The 18,762-nt window shown below is 42.8% G+C and overlaps 1 protein-coding gene across 2 annotated transcripts in view; it reads left to right on the top strand.

Annotated features, from left to right (window-relative positions):
- Positions 1-18,762, top strand: part of osbpl3a (oxysterol binding protein-like 3a) — a 30,687-nt gene that overhangs the window by 6,594 nt on the left and 5,331 nt on the right. The window contains exons 2-15 of one of the 2 annotated variants that reach the window (XM_077195439.1): positions 9,814-9,945; positions 10,122-10,238; positions 10,326-10,379; positions 10,501-10,614; positions 10,728-10,856; positions 12,002-12,086; positions 12,249-12,352; positions 12,640-12,723; positions 12,812-12,965; positions 13,138-13,223; positions 13,326-13,457; positions 15,863-15,956; positions 16,058-16,293; positions 17,379-17,516. In XM_077195439.1, the coding sequence (XP_077051554.1) occupies positions 9,829-9,945; positions 10,122-10,238; positions 10,326-10,379; positions 10,501-10,614; positions 10,728-10,856; positions 12,002-12,086; positions 12,249-12,352; positions 12,640-12,723; positions 12,812-12,965; positions 13,138-13,223; positions 13,326-13,457; positions 15,863-15,956; positions 16,058-16,293; positions 17,379-17,516 (1,644 nt within the window). In that variant the 5' untranslated portion in view covers positions 9,814-9,828. The remainder of the gene's footprint in view (positions 1-9,813; positions 9,946-10,121; positions 10,239-10,325; positions 10,380-10,500; positions 10,615-10,727; positions 10,857-12,001; positions 12,087-12,248; positions 12,353-12,639; positions 12,724-12,811; positions 12,966-13,137; positions 13,224-13,325; positions 13,458-15,862; positions 15,957-16,057; positions 16,294-17,378; positions 17,517-18,762) is intronic. The other variant, XM_077195440.1, reaches the window with a different exon arrangement.

The following is an 18,762-nucleotide window of genomic DNA, read 5'->3' as shown; positions in this document are numbered from 1 at the left end:
AGAACACTTACACCCATATGCAATGGAATTAAGGTGATTTCTGAAGGATCATGTGACATTGATGACTGGAGTAATGGCTGCTGGAAATTCAGCTTCGCCATCACATGAATAAATTACTTATTAATATCTAATATTATATTAAAATGTTATTTTAAGTTGTGATAATATTTCACAATATTGCCATTTTAGTGTATTTTGATCAAATAAATGCAGTCATGATGCGCATAAGACTTTAAAAAAAACATGAATATATGTGTGTGTGTATATATATATATATATATATATATGTGTGTGTGTATGTATATACCGTTATCTGAAAGCTTAATCTAATTACTAAATCTAGTTATTTGATCATTATTAGTATCAATAAATGTAATTATAATTTGAACAATGGTATTTTTTATCATACTTTTTGTTATCGTTTTTTTTATATAAAACAATGTTCTGTGGTACAGTGATATTTTTTTTCCCCACAGTTTGCATCATCGCTAACTCCCTTATTGCTGTATTATTTGTGTGCTGCTGTCTTTTGAATCTTTTGTCAGCATACTAATAGGAAAGAAAATGGTTAAAGGAAAGCCCTGCCTTTCCGTATTTGCAAATCTTCCCGATAAGGGAACTTCACCTATTTTGTGAAACTTTTCTTTCATAAATGTTGATTTTTATGAGATTAGTAACTCAAAAAGCATAAGCATGTGTTTTAGCAACACCTTATGCATGATAAGCAGAAATGTAAATAATATTTGCAGGGCAGTTCATGCCGAAATGTTTGTAGTGTTTACAAACGCGGAGATGCAAAACCACAGGAAATAATTTTTTACTAAACACCAACATGCATTCGGATGCGCACGCATTCTTGTCTACACACATGCCTCAGTCTAGGTTTAGACAAGTCTGGCTCTGCGAACTAAACAAAAATCAGACTGTGAGTTTGTAAACTCTAACTAGAGTTACTGGTATTTACACCCAGATTCTCAAACATACATACATTTTAAATAAAATAAAAAGATATAAGCAAGTGACCCCCTCGAATGCTCGGGAAATTACTGTGTGTTTGTGTGGAATAACAATATATTTATCCCAAGGCAAGAGAGGCTCAGTTACACGTGTGTGTGTGTGTGTGTGTGTGTGTGTGTGTGTGTGTGTGTGTGTGTGTGTGTGTGTGTGTGTGTGTGTGTGTGTGTGTGTGTGTGTGTGTTTACCACAAATTTGCCCTGGTGACTCAAATTTCCTGAGCATTAGTAGTCTGCGTTGTCACTCTGTCTATTTCTCCTATCCATGTACTCCCTCTTTAATGCTTTAGCCTAAACATTTAACAGTGTATGTATTGTAAACGTTCCATACATGTTGTAGGTGTATGTCGCTGGGTGTGGACGTATATACAGTCATTTTTAGTTTGTGGTCACTCTGAAGTAGTTTGACAGTTGTTTACCTAGGACGTTTTGTTTGTGTTTAATAATTGTGTAAATGTGAGTGGGACAGACTGTTTATAAAAACCATTGACTTGTTTATAAAAATCGCAAAAGTCTCAGATTAAAAGTCAGATCATATTTTCACATTTAGATTTTGTTAGTTCTACAGTTTTGTGTTGTTTTCAAATTGAAGTGCTATGAAACTCTCCAAATAATGTGGTCCAGTCAGGTATCTGTAATGTATCTTGTAATTTTGTATCTGTAATTTCATGCACAAATATATGCTGAGCCATTTTAATATACTTAAAGGAATAGTTCACTTAAAAATGAAAATTCTGTCATCATTTACTCTCCCTCAAGTTGTTGCAAACCTGTATGAATTTCTTTCTTCTGCTGAACACAAAAGAAGATATTTTGAAGAATGTTGATGGACCCCATTGACTTCCATAGTATTTTTTTTCCAAACTATGGAATATTGTCTGATTAGCGACATTCTTCAAAATATATTCCTTTGTGTTCAGCAGAAGAAAGAAATTCATACAGCTTTGAAACAACTTGAGGGAGAGTAAATGTCAGAATTTTCATTTTTAAAGTGAACTATTCCTTTAACTTTACATCAAAGATACATGGGTATGAGCATCGAAACTATGTAAGTAACTAACTATGTTTGGCTTTAATAACTTGATGCACAAAGTTACATCAAAATATATATATAATTACATCAATATATATACTGTGTGTGTGTGTGTGTGTGTGTGTGTGTGTGTGTGTGTGTGTGTGTGTGTGTGTGTGTGTGTGTGTGTGTGTGTGTGTGTGTGTGTGTGTGTGTGTGTAAGCATCAAAACTGTATGTGAAAAAGCTATTACATATTTAAGAACTTTAAGTCCTCTGCTGTCACTGATGGTTAAGTTTTTGTCTGATTTGTTAAACCTGCTCAGTCAGGGTAAATGAATGAATCACCTGACCGCTCCATAAATCTAAAAACTCTTCCATAAAACTGTTGCTCGCAAGATTTTAAAAGTTTTGGGTATTGATTGAAAGCCTCTTGTTCTGTTGTGGGAGAATCAATGAGGCAACACATCATATTTGTTGCATCATGCAAACAAAACACTCCCATTTTCAGAATGCTTTCAACTTATTTTCAAAAGGTCACATGGTGTCATGAAAAATTGTGACGCTGCTGATGTAGATGAGCAATGTAGTAGTTCTCTTACGAGAGTATCTCTCGTACTGCGTAATATCTTACGCTACGGGGAAAACCTCTTTTCCACGAGATATTGAAGCCAAAAATTATCCTTAATTTTGATTTAATGTAAAACGCTGTGCAGAAGCATGCAGACATAGGCAAGACGGCTCGCGCGCTATTGGCTGCCCTGCGGCAACAGCAGCAGCCTATCAAGAGAGGCCCTGCGGGACGTGATACCCAATGGGGGCGCTTCGCGCCCATTTCGCCACGTCCCGCCAGAATAGGCGTGGCCTTGGCCTATAAATACACTCGACAGGCTGACACAAACTGATTTTCATCTCTTCACCGAAGCACTACTGCATCGCTGGATCCGGAGTGAGAAGCCGAGCCGTCTGAGTGCAAGCCTACAGCGGGACGTGCCTTCGAGTCTGAAGCCGCTGGCCTTCACCTCGCCGCCTTCAGCCGCCGTACCTGCTACGCTTTCCGGCGTTGATATTTTTTCACTGCTAGTGTGTGTTCGCCGCTGCGACTCACACTCTATTGTTCTAAAAGAGCTAGCGTCTTTTTAAAGATGCATAAATCCTGCGGCTCGTGCCAAGCCGCACTCAGCCGCACGGGGACCGCCATGTCATCTGCGTTTCCTGCCTGGGTGAGGATCATGCAGCTCTCGGCGACGGCGGATGCCCTCACTGGGAGCTGATGCCCTTTGGTGACTCTGAGGACTCGCCTGGCATCCTTCTCAGAGCCTGCACTTCAGCCCGCTGTTACGCCGCGCCGTCAAAAGCGCCGTGCTCAACGCGCACCCGAGCCTTCTCCTGCCCGCCAAAGCTCACCGACGGACAGCGGCCGCCGTCTGCCACCGCTTCCGCCATTGAGATCGACGAAACAGCCGAGGCCTGTTCTATCCTGGCGTCGGACAGCGAGGATTGGGCAAGCTCTGTGGACCTCCCCCCCGCTGTTCGCGAGCCTTCTGGACGAAGGGCTGGCATTGAGTCAGAGTTGATGCGTCTGCTCTCTCAAGCCGTCGAAAACCTCGGCCTCGACTGGGAGGCGCCCGCGCAGCCCCCGCACAACCGACTGGATGGATGGATGCTTCCTCAAGAAGGACCAGGCCCCATCACAGTCCAGACCCGCGCCTTTTCTTCCTGAGCTTCACGAAGAAGTCGCGAGGTCCTTGAACGCCCCCTTCTCGGCCAGGATGCGTACCTCTGCCTCTGCTGTATCCTCCACTGTGGACGGTGCGAAAGATAGAGGGTACCTTTCTCTTCCTCCTGTGGAAGCAGCGGTAGCAACACATCTCTGCCCGCCCTCTGCTGGACGGCGAGCACAGACGGTGTTGCCATCTAAAGCCTGCCGAGTGACGTCAGCCATGCACGGTCGCGCTTAAACCGCCGCCGGGCAAGCTGTGTCGGCGCTACACACAATGGCCATCCTGCAGATCTTCCAGGCCGACCTTCTCCGAAAAATGGACGAGGAAGGCGCGGGATCGATCAGCGTTGCGGATTTAAGGAGCGCTACAGACCTGGCTCTACGCCCCGCTAAATCTGCTGCACAGGCCGTTGGGCGGAACATGGCCTCTCTCACCCTGGCTGAGAGACATTTGTGGTTAACGCTGTCTGAGATGACGGACTCGAAGTGCTCTGTGTTTCTCGACGCGCCCATTCCGTCAGCGGGCCTCTTCGGATCTGCCGTCAAAGATTTCGCGGACAGATTCCAGGAGGTTCAAAAGACATTGCAGGCTATGAAGCACTTCCTCCCCAATTGCTCTAGCTCTGCAGCAGGTCGCTCGAAACAGCCGTCTGCCCGGAACTCACAGCCACAGCCCGCACCACCCGCCGCCGCTTCTCAGCGCTGCCAGACCCGAGAACCGAGACCGCGCTCTCGCTCTGCTGGACGCCGCCCCCCTCAGCGCGGGCCCCGGCCGAGGATCGAGATCAAGCCCGAGGTCTCAAAGCCTTCCTAGCCATCCTAGGAAAGCGACGGTGTTCAAATCTCGCTGCGGCCGGATTTTCACCGAAACATTTCGCTTGTCCAGTTCCATGCAATGTGACTGTTCCCGCGTATTTAGCAGTCAACAAGCCGGTTCATTTGCCCGCTTGCCTGCACACAAAAGCCGTTTTCACGGCTACCCACATAAATCCAATAAAGTGTGTATTTTCTGGTGTCCCGGCCAAAGCCGATGGTGTTATGAGTGTTGTAAGAATGCCCACGTCTCAGTGCCCATTCCCACACAGACACAGCCCGCCACAGTTCAGGGCTAGCACCAATAAAATCAACTCATGTCGATTGTGCAAACGTAGTGAATGTGCCCATGACACAGTGCCCACAAACACTACACATTGCGTGTCCCACGGTTTCTGTAAAAACGAAACCAACACACATTCAGTTAGTGCAAGCCGACGGTGTTTTCAGTGCAGTAAATGTGCCCGCTGTCCCGCGCCCACATTCTCTCACAGACACGCTAAAACCCACGGGTTTTGTCCCGCTCGCTCTCTCTCCACAATCTGTCATAGAGAAACCGAGCGCGACCAGGCTGCCCGCCTCGCACACTTTAAACACAGTGTTTATGTCTCAGCAGTCAGCACACCGAAGCTCTGCAGCCGCCGCTGTGCCGCGGCCAGAGCCCGGATCGCATTCTACCTCTAGCTATACACGCAAATGCGTGGGCAAAGCTTCGCGGGATATCGGAATGGGTGATGAACACTATAAAGAGAGGCTATTCGCTACAGTTCGCTCAACGTCCCCGCCGTTACACGGTGCTTGTCGAAACCATGGTAAACAAAGAAGTATCTCATCTACTTCGAGCCGAAATAGCAAAACTGCTGAGCAAAGGGGCCATAGAACATTTATCTCAGGCTCAGAGCGAAGGGGGGCTATACAGCAGATATTTACCCATTCTAGATCTGCGGCAATTGAACAAAGCACTTTTGAAGCACTTTTCGCCAGTTCAAAATGCTGACAACCAGAAAAATCCTCGTGCAAGTTCGCAAGGGAGACTGGTTCATGTCAATAGATCTGAAAGACGCCTATGACCAAATACAGATTGCGTTACGTCACAGGCGATTCTTGAGATTCGCCTTCGAGGGCCAGGCATATCAATACACAGTCCTACCGTTCGGCCTGTCCCTAGCACCCCGTACATTTACGAAGTGCATGGACGCGGCTCTCACGATTGGCTGATTCTAGCTTGATCACACTCAGAGCTCATAGAACACAGGACCACATTACTTGAGCATCTCGAGAGGCTGGGTCTTACAGTCAATTGGGCGAAGAGTTCGCTGTTTCCCAGCCAGAAAATTTCTTTTCTGGGAACAGTGCTGGACTCGCTGTCTATGACAGCACGTCTGTCGCCATAGTGCGGACTGGACATTCAGCGCGCCGCGAAATCCTTCCACCGCGGCTCTATAGTCCCGCTCAAAAGGTTTCAGAAAATGCTGGGTCTCATGGCCTCAGCATCTTCGGTACTTCAGCTGGGCCTGCTTCGCATGCGCCCACTGCAGTTATTGCTGTAAGCGCGAGTTCCACCCCGGGCGTGGACCTCTGGTCTGTTTCGCCTCAGGGTCGACATGAAATGCGTTTCTGCTCTGGAACCGTGGAAAATAGCTGACTGCTATCAGTCAGGCGTGAGTCTGGGGACTCCCTCGAGTGTGACGGTGGTGTCTACGGATGCCTCCACCTCGGGATGGGGAGTGCTGCTCGAGGGCAGACCGTTCTTTGGCCAGTGGTCGGAACGGGAAAAGCTTCTACACATAAACTGTCTGGAAATGCTGGCAGTCGACAACGCGCTACGGCGTTTTTGTCCCCAGATAAAAGGCCACCACGTCCTGGTCTGGTCGGACATCATGTCAGTGGTGGCATACATAAATCGCCAGGGTGGCGTCAGGTCCCGAAACCTTTACAGGCTGATGGAACGCCTCCTGGTCTGGGTTCAGCACAACCTGCTTTCACTGAAGGCAGCGCATGTGCCTGGTCACCTGAATCTGGGACCAGACAGACTGTCCAGAGACAATGTCCCAGCAGGGGAATGGTCGCTGCACCCGCAGACGATCCAACTGCTGTGGGAGACATTCGGCAGAGCGCAGGTGGACCTGTTTGCGTCCCAGGAAAACGCTCACTGTCCGGACTTTTTCTCCAAGAGCAGGGATGCGCTGGCCCAAGTATGGCCCCGCTGCCCCCTCTATGCTTTTCCCCCCGTCTCGCTCCTGCCTCAAGTGCTGGAACGAATCAGGGAGAACGGATGCCCAGTGCTGCTCGTGGCTCCGCTCTGGACGAACCAGATTTGGTTCCCAGTCCTAATGCAGCTGACCAGCACTGCTCCATGGCCTATACCGGTGAGGAGAGACCTACTCTCAGGCAAAGGGCTCGATTTGGCATCCTCGCCCGGATTTATGGTCCCTACACGCATGGGCCATCAACGGGTACCCGCTAACCTCCCGGAGGGAGTGCAAAACACGGTCACGCAGGCTAAAGCCCCGTCTACTAGACGGCTCTACGCCTCGAAATGGTCGGTGTTCTCTACCTGGTGTCAAGCTCGGGGATTTTCACCCGTAGACTGCGGGGTTACGGAAGTGCTCTCCTTCCTTCAGGAGCTGCTGGATAAGGGTAGAACCCCATCCACGCTCAAAGTATACGAGGCGGCCATAGCAGCGTTTGCAAAACCAACGTCTGGCCAGTCACTGGGGAAAAACTACCTGGTCGTACAATTCCTCAGGGGAGCTCGGAGGCTGAATCCTCCCAGACCCCCCTCAGTCCCTGTGTGGGACCTTTCTACGCTTCTGGAAGCCATGAAAGCTGCCCCATTCGAGCCGATCCATTTGTCAGGCATGAAACACCTGTCTTTCAAAACGGTATTTCTTGTGGCTCTTGCTTCAGTGAAGCGCGTAGGGGACTTACATGCGCTTTCAGTAAGCGCGTCATGTATGGAGTTTGGGCCCAATGACTCTAAAGTCATACTCAAACCAAGGCACGGGTACGTGCCCAAATCCCTCAACACACAGTTCAGGGCCCAGGTTATTTCCCTGTGCGCCCTCCCGATGAATAATGAGGAGGAGGATGCTAATCTCCTCTGCCCCGTCAGGGCGCTGAGAGCTTATGTGTCCCGCTCGTCTGTCTTCAGACAGACCGAGCAGCTCTTTGTTTTGTTTGGCGTGCGCTCCAAGGGACTGGCCGCATCAAAACAGAGCCTATCCAGATGGATAGTTGATGCCATAGCGCTGGCTTACACTTCTAAGGGCCTGCAGTGTCCTTTGGGTGTCAGAGCGCACTCCACGAGAGACGTGGCCTCGTCGTGGGCGTGGTGTAGCGGGATTCCCTTGCAAGATATCTGTATGGCGGCAGGCTGGGCCTCGCCGTCTACATTTATAAGGTTTTATAACCTAGAGGTTCCCGCCTTACAGGCCAAGCTGTTGTCGGTCTAGAATTCAGTACTATCTGCCCCGCTGCGTCGGCGCAGAATGCTGAGTTTTGCTTGGGCATCGCTCACTGATCGATAGAACAGTTCCATGGGTGTTGAATGACCTGTACTTATACCCAGTTCAGGCTGAACACATTCACCCTGTCTGCGTGAAACACTGTTAACATAACTAGCTCCTGTGGGATGCTATTTCATGGGGAATGATGCTTGTAGCCTCTCTTCTCCGACTCTCTTGTGAGTCAACGGTGATTATGCACTATATGAGCCCCGGGCTACTGCCCTTGGGACTTTGGTGTCGGATCCCAGTATGCACGGCGTGTTGCATTGTGTTCCCCATAGCGTAAGATATTACGCAGTACGAGAGATACTCTCGTAAGAGAACGTACTCGGTTACTAACGAAACCTAGGTTCTCTCTAGAGAGGGAACGAGTACTGCGTATCTTGCCGTGCATAAAACAGCGCCGGTTCGCTTCAGCGATGAAAACCAGTTTGTATCAGCCTGTCGAGTGTATTTATAGGCCAAGGCCACGCCTATTCTGGCGGGACGAGACGAAATGGGCACGAAGCCCCCCCATTGGGTATCACGTCCCGCAGGGCCTTTCTTGATAGGCTGCTGCTGTTGCCGCAGGGCAGCTAATAGGCGAGCGAGCCGTCTTGCCTATGTCTGCATGCTGCTGCACAGCGTTTTACATTAAATCAAAATTAAGGATAATTTTTGGCTTCAATATCTCGTGGAAAAGAGGTTTTCCCTGTAGCGTAAGATATTACGCAGTACTCGTTCCCTCTCTAGAGAGAACCGAGGTTACGTTAGTAACCGAGTACGTTTTGTATCATACCCGTGTGTGTGTGTGTGTGCGTGCGTGCGTGCGTGCGTGCGTGCGTGCGTGCGTGCGTGCGTGCGTGCGTGCGTGCGTGTCTGTGTATTGCATGGTCCACTCTGACTGAAACAAGAAAAGATAGGGGCACAAGAACAGTGTGTCCCTGCGGGGGCAATAATCACACTCTCTCTCTCTCTCTCTCTCTCTCTCTCTCTCTCTCTCTCTCTCTCTCTCTCCTCTCAGGAGTAAATAAAAAATAACCTGATAAATATATTTTTTCAGCTATATATTTTCATGTTCAATGACCCATTTACATGTTTTTGACATTAAATAATTGGCTTTTACAAAGCAAAATAATGATTAAAATATTATATTGACGACAAGTTAAATTTGTTCATAGAGATCTGGAAGCCTGTATTATATTGCCTGCTTGGGAATATGACCATGTCATACTTTTTTATGTATTGTGTTGTCTTTTATTATTTTATTATTATGTCTTTGCTGTAACTGCTCTGATCTCCTTAGTTTTTTCTTTATTAGGGACATTTGTCTCTGACATTTCTTACATACTTTTTTTGTTTCTACTTATTTCTGTATATATATATATATTTTTTTTTTTAAGTATGTTGACGTATTTTGATTTGTATTAAGTTGAATTTGTATGATTTTCATTACAACTATTAGATTAATGTTAGGTACACAAACTAAAATCATTTATTTTGGGGGGGAAAGAGGATAAATCAAATATTACTGGCCATAACTTAGTGTAGGTATGAAATATTTGAAAATTCCACCAATGGCAATATGACTATTACCTTCTTTTACATTCTCACAGATTTGACTGATGTTTTTTTATTTTGGTTGTCATTTCCTCCTTTGCCTCACTCACTTGTTCTTTTCTGTGACTCTGTCACCCTCTGCTGGCCACATGATGTAGCTTGTGTACAATTGTGTGTTGAGTGTTGACTGTTTTTGTGTCCACAGTAAATTAACTACAAGATGAGTTCAGACGAGCAAATTGCACCACTGTCTCCCAAGACATCACCCGCCACACCAAGCACAACACCATTTACACAACGGAAAGAGAGTAACTCCTCATCAGAAGACAACAGACAGGCAAGACAAACGGCTTCAGATCTTCACTGAGAGACCTTAATTGATGCTTGCTAAAACATCTAGTGTGCAAATAATACATACGATGTCTTTTGAGGCATCTGGTATTGTAGATTTGTAGTTCTCCCACAGCTTTTTAAAATGTACACCTCTTTCTATCTCATTTTCTAATTCTTTAGGAGAGCTGGGAGGTGGTTGAAGATTTGCGGGGATTAACTGAAAATATTCAGAAGCCTGAGAAGCAGGAAGGTTTGCTGTTGAAAAAGAGGAAGTGGCCAATGAAAGGCTGGCATAAGGTGATCAGATGATTTTCTAATTAAATATAATGACATTTAAATACACGCATCTTTCATCTAAGGGTGATAATTATTATTTTTTCACAGAGATATTTCCTGCTCGAAAGGGGCATCCTTACATATGCCAAGACTGGGACTGATGTGAGTGTAAAAACAGTCTCATCCTACTACACACACATTCTTCAAGGCTCATGTGCAGTAAGATTACTTAAAACCTGTCAGAGATGCTCTCTCATCCTTTACTGTGTGATTGATTTCTCAGCTAAAGAAGGGGAGGTTACGAGGTCGCATTGATATTGGTCTCTCTGTCATGGCCATGAAGAAGAAGTCAATGTGCATCGACTTGGACACAGAGGACAGTATCTATCACCTCAAGGTATTGGCATAGACACAAACAACACACACCTACATATGCTGGGCAAAGAATTGTTATTTATTCTCATTTTGTCAATGCCCATGCATTAGCTGTATTTGCTTTTTCATTCACAGGCAAAGACTCGGGATCTGTTTGAAAAGTGGGTGACGCAACTACGTCTTCATCGAATGTTCCGTCAGAACGAGATAGCCATGGAGCCTCCCGAGCGACACCTGCAATCTGACCCCGTCCCCAATAGTCGAGTATTTACCCTTCTCACACCATAATCATTCACAGTGTGGTATAAAAGTCAGCCTTTAGACCCATCAACAGGATAAGAAACTGTAAACTGTTAGAAAAGTCACAATAATAATGAGATCCACTGATGAAATTTAGTTTCAAACAAACTTTGGTGCAGTATGACTGAAATATGAACTCAACACAGACCAAAGACATGTAAACGAACACAAGATTCAACCCTAAAAAGAGCTAAATGCTAAATCATACCTGTTTTTTCTCGTCATAGTCACGATGTTGCCCATCACAGTTCGGTACAGGCATCAGAACCGTGTCTCCTCACAGCAGATCTTACTTTTTGTGTGGGATGGAGGGATTCCTGCTACTGTTTTGACTCCTTAACACATTTTAAAAGCACTTCACGAGTTGTCAGCTCCATCATATACCATTATGTACGTATATACAGCGAGCGCATTTAGCCCAGCACACAGCAATGTTTTAGATGTTCGACAAGTTCCATTGAAAAATATACGTCATAAAAGCCATTTTTTTATTTGTTTTGTATCTTTAGGTTCAGTGTTAAAAACACTAAGCGAACCAGGACTCAATGTATCAATGTCTTTTTAGTTCCAAAAGAACTAAGAACCAAACTTCAAGTGTGAACACACCCTTAATAGAATTCACAGACTGATTTAAAAACAGTAAAAAGTTTCATCGACAGATAGGTTGAGAGTGACTCTTGAGGCGATTGTGTCATGGTGTGAGCTGCCACTAACAATGAGTAAGACGGACCTTTCAGGGTAGGAGATTATGACCTTAAAATGAACTTCTAAAACTTACTGCCAGATTCTGGAAGATAAATTCTTCAAACAGTGGTACAAGAGAAAGCCTTTAAAAAGAAATCTGTCTTCACGTGTTTCTCAACACTTCGGCTTGTGATCTTTATTAAGTTAGGGTCAAGTTTCATGATTCTTTACCTTAGTCACTGAGAACCTTTGTACTTCTGGAGACTCCAGATAGGTTTCAATTCAAGAAAATGGTGGCACAGGAGACTAAATGGTTCCTAATATATATCTTACAGATCCCAAACCTTTGAAGTCTTTCCTGTAATTTTCAAGTGGCACAGAAAGGCAATGTGACATTTTTGTCTTTTTTTTTTCTGTGTTCCCAGCGTTCATTTCATTCCAAGCAGCCTTTAGCCCTTTTGAAGAACAGCTGGCTCCAAAACTCACAAGACATGGAGAAGTGCTGCAAAGGTAGCTGCAAAAACCTGAACTGACACATTATTCTGAAGTATTAATCATGGCCAAAATACTGTTCATCTCTCAGATAATACTAGAGAACATTTAAAAAAGCAGGATGGCTTTACTGACCCATCACTAAGAAAATGAAATGCTAAATGGTAATCTTTTTGTTAGATCTGTCGGAGTGTGATTCATCGTTGCTGGAATTAAATCTCCTTCTGAAAAATATGGAAGTTCTTCACCGAGCGTTCTCGGCACCTGCCATTAACTTTCTGCAGGTAGTGCGTTTTGCATTATTGTATGTAGTGATTAAAAGGCGCATGTGATGATAAATTAATTTGGGGACATCCAGATACCTCCTGAACTCTTCATATATGTACACTACTGTTTGAAAGGTCAGCATGATTTGTTATTGTTTTTACTGTTTCCAATGCTCATTGTATGTCATTATTTAGACATTATTGTGTGTGTGTGTGTGTGTGTGTGTGTGTGTGTGTGTGTGTGTGTGTGTGTGTGTGTGTGTGTGTGTGTGTGTGTGTGTGTGTGTGTGTGTGTGTGACCCCAGACTGAAGGCTCCAAAAAAGAGAAACGAGGACACAAAAAATGGAGATCAAAGAATTATAGCAAGGAAAATAAAAGCACACTACAGGTAAGATTGAGATTTAGGCTCTAAATATATCTCCAATTTACACGTACTGTACTAGACACTGCATCACATACTATCTGTCATTTTCTAGCAGAATCCTGACACTTCATCTTCCCGTCTGCACGTATCTCATCCAAACTTGGCATATTCAGAGCCCGTTTCACCAGACTCATGCCTGGATAGTCCAGACTCTCCCACGGAAGCCTCTCGGATGCAGGAGGAGTTCTTTCGACTCGCTGGCACTGGTGAGTATGAATGTTCACATGTGTTTTTGCAGCAATATTTATATTAATACTTATGGTATATATTAATATATAATCATTAATATTATATTAATAATTCGAAATATAGTTTCTGATATTACAAGAACCATACGATGAAATGACACATATTCTTCCCCTTTCTTTCTTCTACTAGTTAATTCCACTCTTAGGTCAGCGTACACTTATCTTTGCTCAGAAAGAGACAGAGTCAGGAACACATTAGATTGTATCATTGAGAAGGTATACAAACAACAAATTTATGTTATCTGTTTTTAAGTGTTTATATGTTCTATTATTATTATTGGCCAAAGTCAAGCCAATTTTATCTTCTTATCCAATCAGGATGTCCTTGATGGGTCACGTCCTCTGCTGCAGCAAGTGTCCAGTGAGAGTCGAGGGTCAATCCCAGAGTCCTTATCAGAGTTCTTTGACGCTAAAGAGTATCTGCTGTCTGGCAGCTCGTCTGAGAATGAGGTCAGAAAGGTCAAGTGGTAAAATCGCATATTTGCGTGAATCATCTGTCAGTGATTGAAAGTTTTATGAAATTTTAACATTTTGGCAAAAAGAAACTAATATGTAAGGCACTGTGAACTGTATCGAGATTGTTATTTTTGCGTACTTTCACGATAATATCGTAATTATTGTTTAAACGATATGCAAGCTGACATTATGTCACTCACTTTGCAAAAACAAACAAAAACATGGCTCGAGAGTTCACGCTTTCACCGCATGATTGTAACGCAGTTCAGATGTTATGGGAAGGAGGAGATGGGAACCAGCGAACATTTAAAGAATTTAATAAAAAAATAAAACAAATACAAAACGAAAGTAAAAGACAGCAGCCCCTCATGGACGACTGCTGTCACATATAACAAAATAAAACACAAGTCCAGGCCTGGTCTCTCTCGATCTCCACTGTCGTCACTCCTCCTTTTATGCTTCTGCTCCTCCGTGAGAGATACGAGACCGGTGCGTCGCGCAGGTGGCGCTCATCAGCAATCACGCAACCGGTCTGCTCGCCACAATGATATAAATAGAATACCCCCAAAATTCAAGATACATGGCATTTTTACCCCTATGAGTTTTTGTTTCATATTTATAACATAAGATGTAAAGTAATATCACACCAGCAAAAGTGCATTTTTCCCAAATATCTGTACAATTGCAAATGAGAGATAGATTTTATACAACAGGTCAATAAACAATCAAGTCAAGTCACCTTTATTTATATAGCACTTTATACAAAGATTGTTTTAAAGCAGCTTTACAATGATAACAGGCAAATGATTCAATGATGTAAACAGTACATTTCGGCTGTCCAGCAGCTATAAAAGAAAATAGTGTCATTGTTCAGCTGAAGTCAGTTCAGTGTTGATTCAGTTCCGTTGTAAAGATCATCAATTATTAAATTAGTTCATTTCATCTATAAAGCAGCAATGTCATCATTCAGCTCAGTTCAGTTCTCATCCAATAGTGTCAGTGTAGTCAAATCAATAATAATGTTGAATATTAATAAAGTTTCCCCAACTAAGCAAGCCAGATGCGACAATGGCAAGGAACCCAAACTCCATCAGGTGACCAGAATGGAGAAAAAAGAGTCTCAGTCGGGGGGGCCAGTTCTCCTTTGGCCAATGAACGAACACGGTGTGATTATGATTCAGGCTGCATCACAAGTCAGAAATCAGATTGTGGATCAGTAGCATTCAAATATTTCATCCAGTGCCTTGCGGTACTCCATAATGAACTTGTGATTGATATGCCACCTCTCTATTGTGCCTAAAATTTTACTTACAATAAGTTAACATTATAAGTTACATTTTAGGCACAATATTTTATTTCGGCAACGAAGAATTCTTAATAAAAACATAGGGGAACTGTTGTACTTCTCTAAGCAACACAGAGCTGTGCTTCACTACTGAATGAATCCATGTTTCAGTTTAATCTGTTAGAATCTGTTCGTTTAAGAATCCGTTTAATCAGCCGTTTGATTGAATTGGTTGAATGATTGGCTCATTCCACTTGCTCATTAGGACAGTAACTTAACGCCACCTACTTTCATATTTAAATAATGAATAAAAAAAAACTTATAGTAGAGGGGTGGTTTTACCTTAGCTGCAGGTTGGGAGTGGACGGTCAAAAAATACAGTGTGGGTCCCGCAGTCCTGCGATTTGCCGCGTTACACGAAACGAGTCAACAAATGAAGTTCACTGCAGTCCATCAGTAACATCCTCTTCCTCCATAGCAGGCTAGGCCAAGTGATTCATTATTTAAATCATTCGTAAAGTATTTTACGGGGGGGGAAGAGAAAAAGAAAAATTATTTTTGCTTTATTTTAATTAGCTAGTGTGTGTGTGTGTGTGGTGTTACGTGTAATGATGTAGGCTGTAAGAGCTGTGCGTGTGAACATTACTCCCCTGGCCTCTAGAGGCACGCTTGCAACTGACGCCAGCAGCTGCGGACTTTAGATGTTTTGTTTTAACAGTTAATTGAGTTTTATAAGGCTAATAAATATATGTCCGAATGTGTTTGTTCGTTTGTGGTTTTAGCATTACTTTACTTTCTTGTGGTCAGTTTAATTAAATGCATTTTTTATAGCATAGCATAATTTATGCAATTGTATATCTAAAACACACTCACACGCAAAATCTTGTCTAATTATTGTTAACAAAATCCACGAAAATTCCGAGACATAATTTCTTTTAACAAAATTGCACACACCGAGCGTATTATTTCTATTATATCACTATTCATTTTTATTTCTTCAGGTCTTAAAAAGGTTTTTTAAAGTCTTAAAAAATTGACTTTAAAAATGTACAGAAAAATTGAAATGTTACACATGAATTTCTTTATGATCATTATCATTTTTTTGTTTGACCAGTTGTCTGATGATGATTCGTATGTCAGTGATGTGAGTGACAGCACATCAGTAGAGTTTTGCAGGAATGAGAACGGCTGCACGAGGGAGAATTTTGGTGAGGCACTGTTAAGCCTGCACATTAAAGTACACTTTTATGAAGCTTCACCTTTCTTTGCAATCATAGTTAGTGGATTATGTGTGTGTTAATGTCTTCAGGTAATGGCAATGAGAGTGCAGTGATGAGGCGAGGCCGTCTGCCAAGTGCATGCATGAACGAGAGCGTGAATCTGTGGAGTATTCTGCGCAGTAACATCGGTAAAGACCTGTCGAAAGTGGCTATGCCCGTCCAACTCAATGAGCCCATGAACACTCTGCAGAGACTGTGTGAGGAAGTTGAGTACTGCCACCTGCTGGACACCGCTGCAAACACACGCAACCCACACATGCGCATGGTGAGATCAATCAATCATTATAATTCTGTCATCATTTACTCTCATGTCCTTCTAAACTGGTACGACTTTCATTCTTCTATGGAACATGAAAGGAGACTTTTAAGCTTCAGAATGGATTCTGTTTAACTAGGGCTGCATGATTAATTGTATTTTAATCGTGATCTCTATTTCTCTTATTTAAAGGGATAGTTCATCCAAAAATGAAAATTATCCTAGGTGTATATGACATTCTTCTTTCAGATGAATACAATCAGAGTTAAAAAATGTTAAAAAATATTAAAAATGTCCTGGCTCTTCCAAGCTTTAGAATGGCAGTAAATGGCCGTTTCTGTTTTGAAGTCCATAAAAGTGATCTATCCATCATAAAAGTGCTCCACATGGCTCTGGGGGGTTAATAAACGCTTTCTGAAGAGAAGCGATGCGTTTGTGTAAGAAAAATATCCATATTTAAAACTTTATAAAGAAAAATAACTGTCTTCTGGCCAAACGAACATGCGGAGTCCACTCAAGTCTAAAGCGCAACTTATGCGAATAATGCGACGTACTGCTGATATTTACACTACTACATGACGCACTACGCTACTTCTGACGTCACAAGTTGCACTTTAGGCGTAAGTGGACTGCAAATGGCTGTTTGGCCAGAAGGTAGAATTTTACTTTGTAACATGTTAAATATGAATATGCTTCTTACACAAACTCGACACTTCGCTTCATAAGTCCTTTATTATCCCCCCGGGGCCATGTGGGGCACTTTTATGATGGATAGAAGCACTTTTATGGACTTCAAAACAGAAACGGCCATTAACTGCCATAATAAAGCTAGGAAGCATTTTTTAAAGGGGTGGTATAATGCCCCTTTTTACAATATGTAAAATAAGTCTCTGTTGTCCCCAGAGTATATGTGAAGTTTTAGCTCAAAATATACCAATGCTAATTTTTTACAGCATGTTAAAATGCTATAGCAATAGTCATTAATAATTGCAATTATAATTTTTGAGCAAAATAATTTTCATTGTTAGTTTAAGCATTATTGTGCTGCCCTATGTTTAACCATATATTCTATTCTTGTGTGTCTTTTTCTTAAGGTATATATAGCAGCATTTGCTGTGTCAGCCTATGCATGTTCGTTCACTAGAGCAGGAGGAAAACCCTTTAATCCTATACTGGGAGAGACATATGAGTGTCTCCGGCCAGATAAGGGCTTCCGCTTCATTGCTGAACAGGTAACCGTGCACATTTCTGTTATTTCAACCAAATCACAAAGGTGTACACCAGGGCTGACGCGATAACCGCAATATTGTAATACCGCGATACTGACAAGCCAACTGCAGAGGAATGCTTGCAACCGCAATGTTCATGTTTGTTTCCTTTTTTCACAAGGTTGTACGCTTCTTGTTTACACTTCATGCATGCATATTGAGTGTTAATAATGAACAAAAGTGACAAATGTAATCTTTCTTAATTAAGACACCATTGTGATTTGCAAAGAAGCTCTGTAGAGCATTGCTGGTCGCTTGAACTTTGTAAAGTTGGGCTCAAAGTTAAAATCATTTAAACGCCTTGTTTCATTAATCAATGAATTAGCGTTTTTGAACCCTCGGTTGAATGAACTGTTTGACTCACTTAAAGCAAAGAGTATAGAAGAACAAGAGGCGAAACTCAATAGAACGTTCCATTGCAACAAACGCGCCCAGCAGCAGCGCTACACTTCTGCCATTTTGGGGTGAAAGCGACTCGGCAGTCCACTAGTGTTGATGTGTTGTTCGCGAACGAGCCGCTCTAAAAGCCCATTCTTTGAAAAGAGCCGGACGATATGGCAATATCAGCTGCTTTGTAATTTTTTATTTTATTTTTTTTAAGTACATTAAAGATCAAATCCAAACTGAATGATGACAACACAGAATAACGTACAATCAGTGATCATCGAATCCCTTTTAACAGTTTATTTCACAGACTTAGACCAGTTTTCTACTTTTTTCCCACAAAACCTTTAGTATTAGCATTACAAACACTGAATTAATACCAAAATATAAAAGTAAGAATATGACATATCAGATATTTGGGAATGTTGGACAATATTTATATATAACAGCAATAGAATAGCTTTACAGTCAACTGTTTTTTTGTTTTTGCAGTAGCTACTATCTTATATTAATGACTGTTAAAGCAAGACTACGTAAACAAAAAAACACAGCCACTGTCCATCCTGTTCTATAAGATCATCATGTCTGTAGCATGATCCAGGGGATTACCCATACAGAAATGTAATATCTGTCAATATAAGTAAATGACATATATAGCCTAATGTCAGTGCCCATGTATGTCTGCTGCCTATATGAGAATATATGCAAAATTCATATTAAATAAAAACACATAGACATATATGAAACAATATAATAAAAATGGCCGTTTTCATGTAAGTGCCATATATTTTCCCGTATATGCACATAAATGTTAAATATATGTAGC

The sequence above is a fragment of the Siphateles boraxobius genome, unplaced genomic scaffold (assembly GCF_051911475.1).
Source record: "Siphateles boraxobius isolate OS27281-9 unplaced genomic scaffold, OSU_SipBor_1 33, whole genome shotgun sequence".
Lineage (NCBI taxonomy): Eukaryota > Metazoa > Chordata > Actinopteri > Cypriniformes > Leuciscidae > Siphateles > Siphateles boraxobius.
The sequence above is the reverse complement of the archived record's forward strand: the minus strand, read 5'-3'. Positions and strand labels throughout refer to the sequence as shown.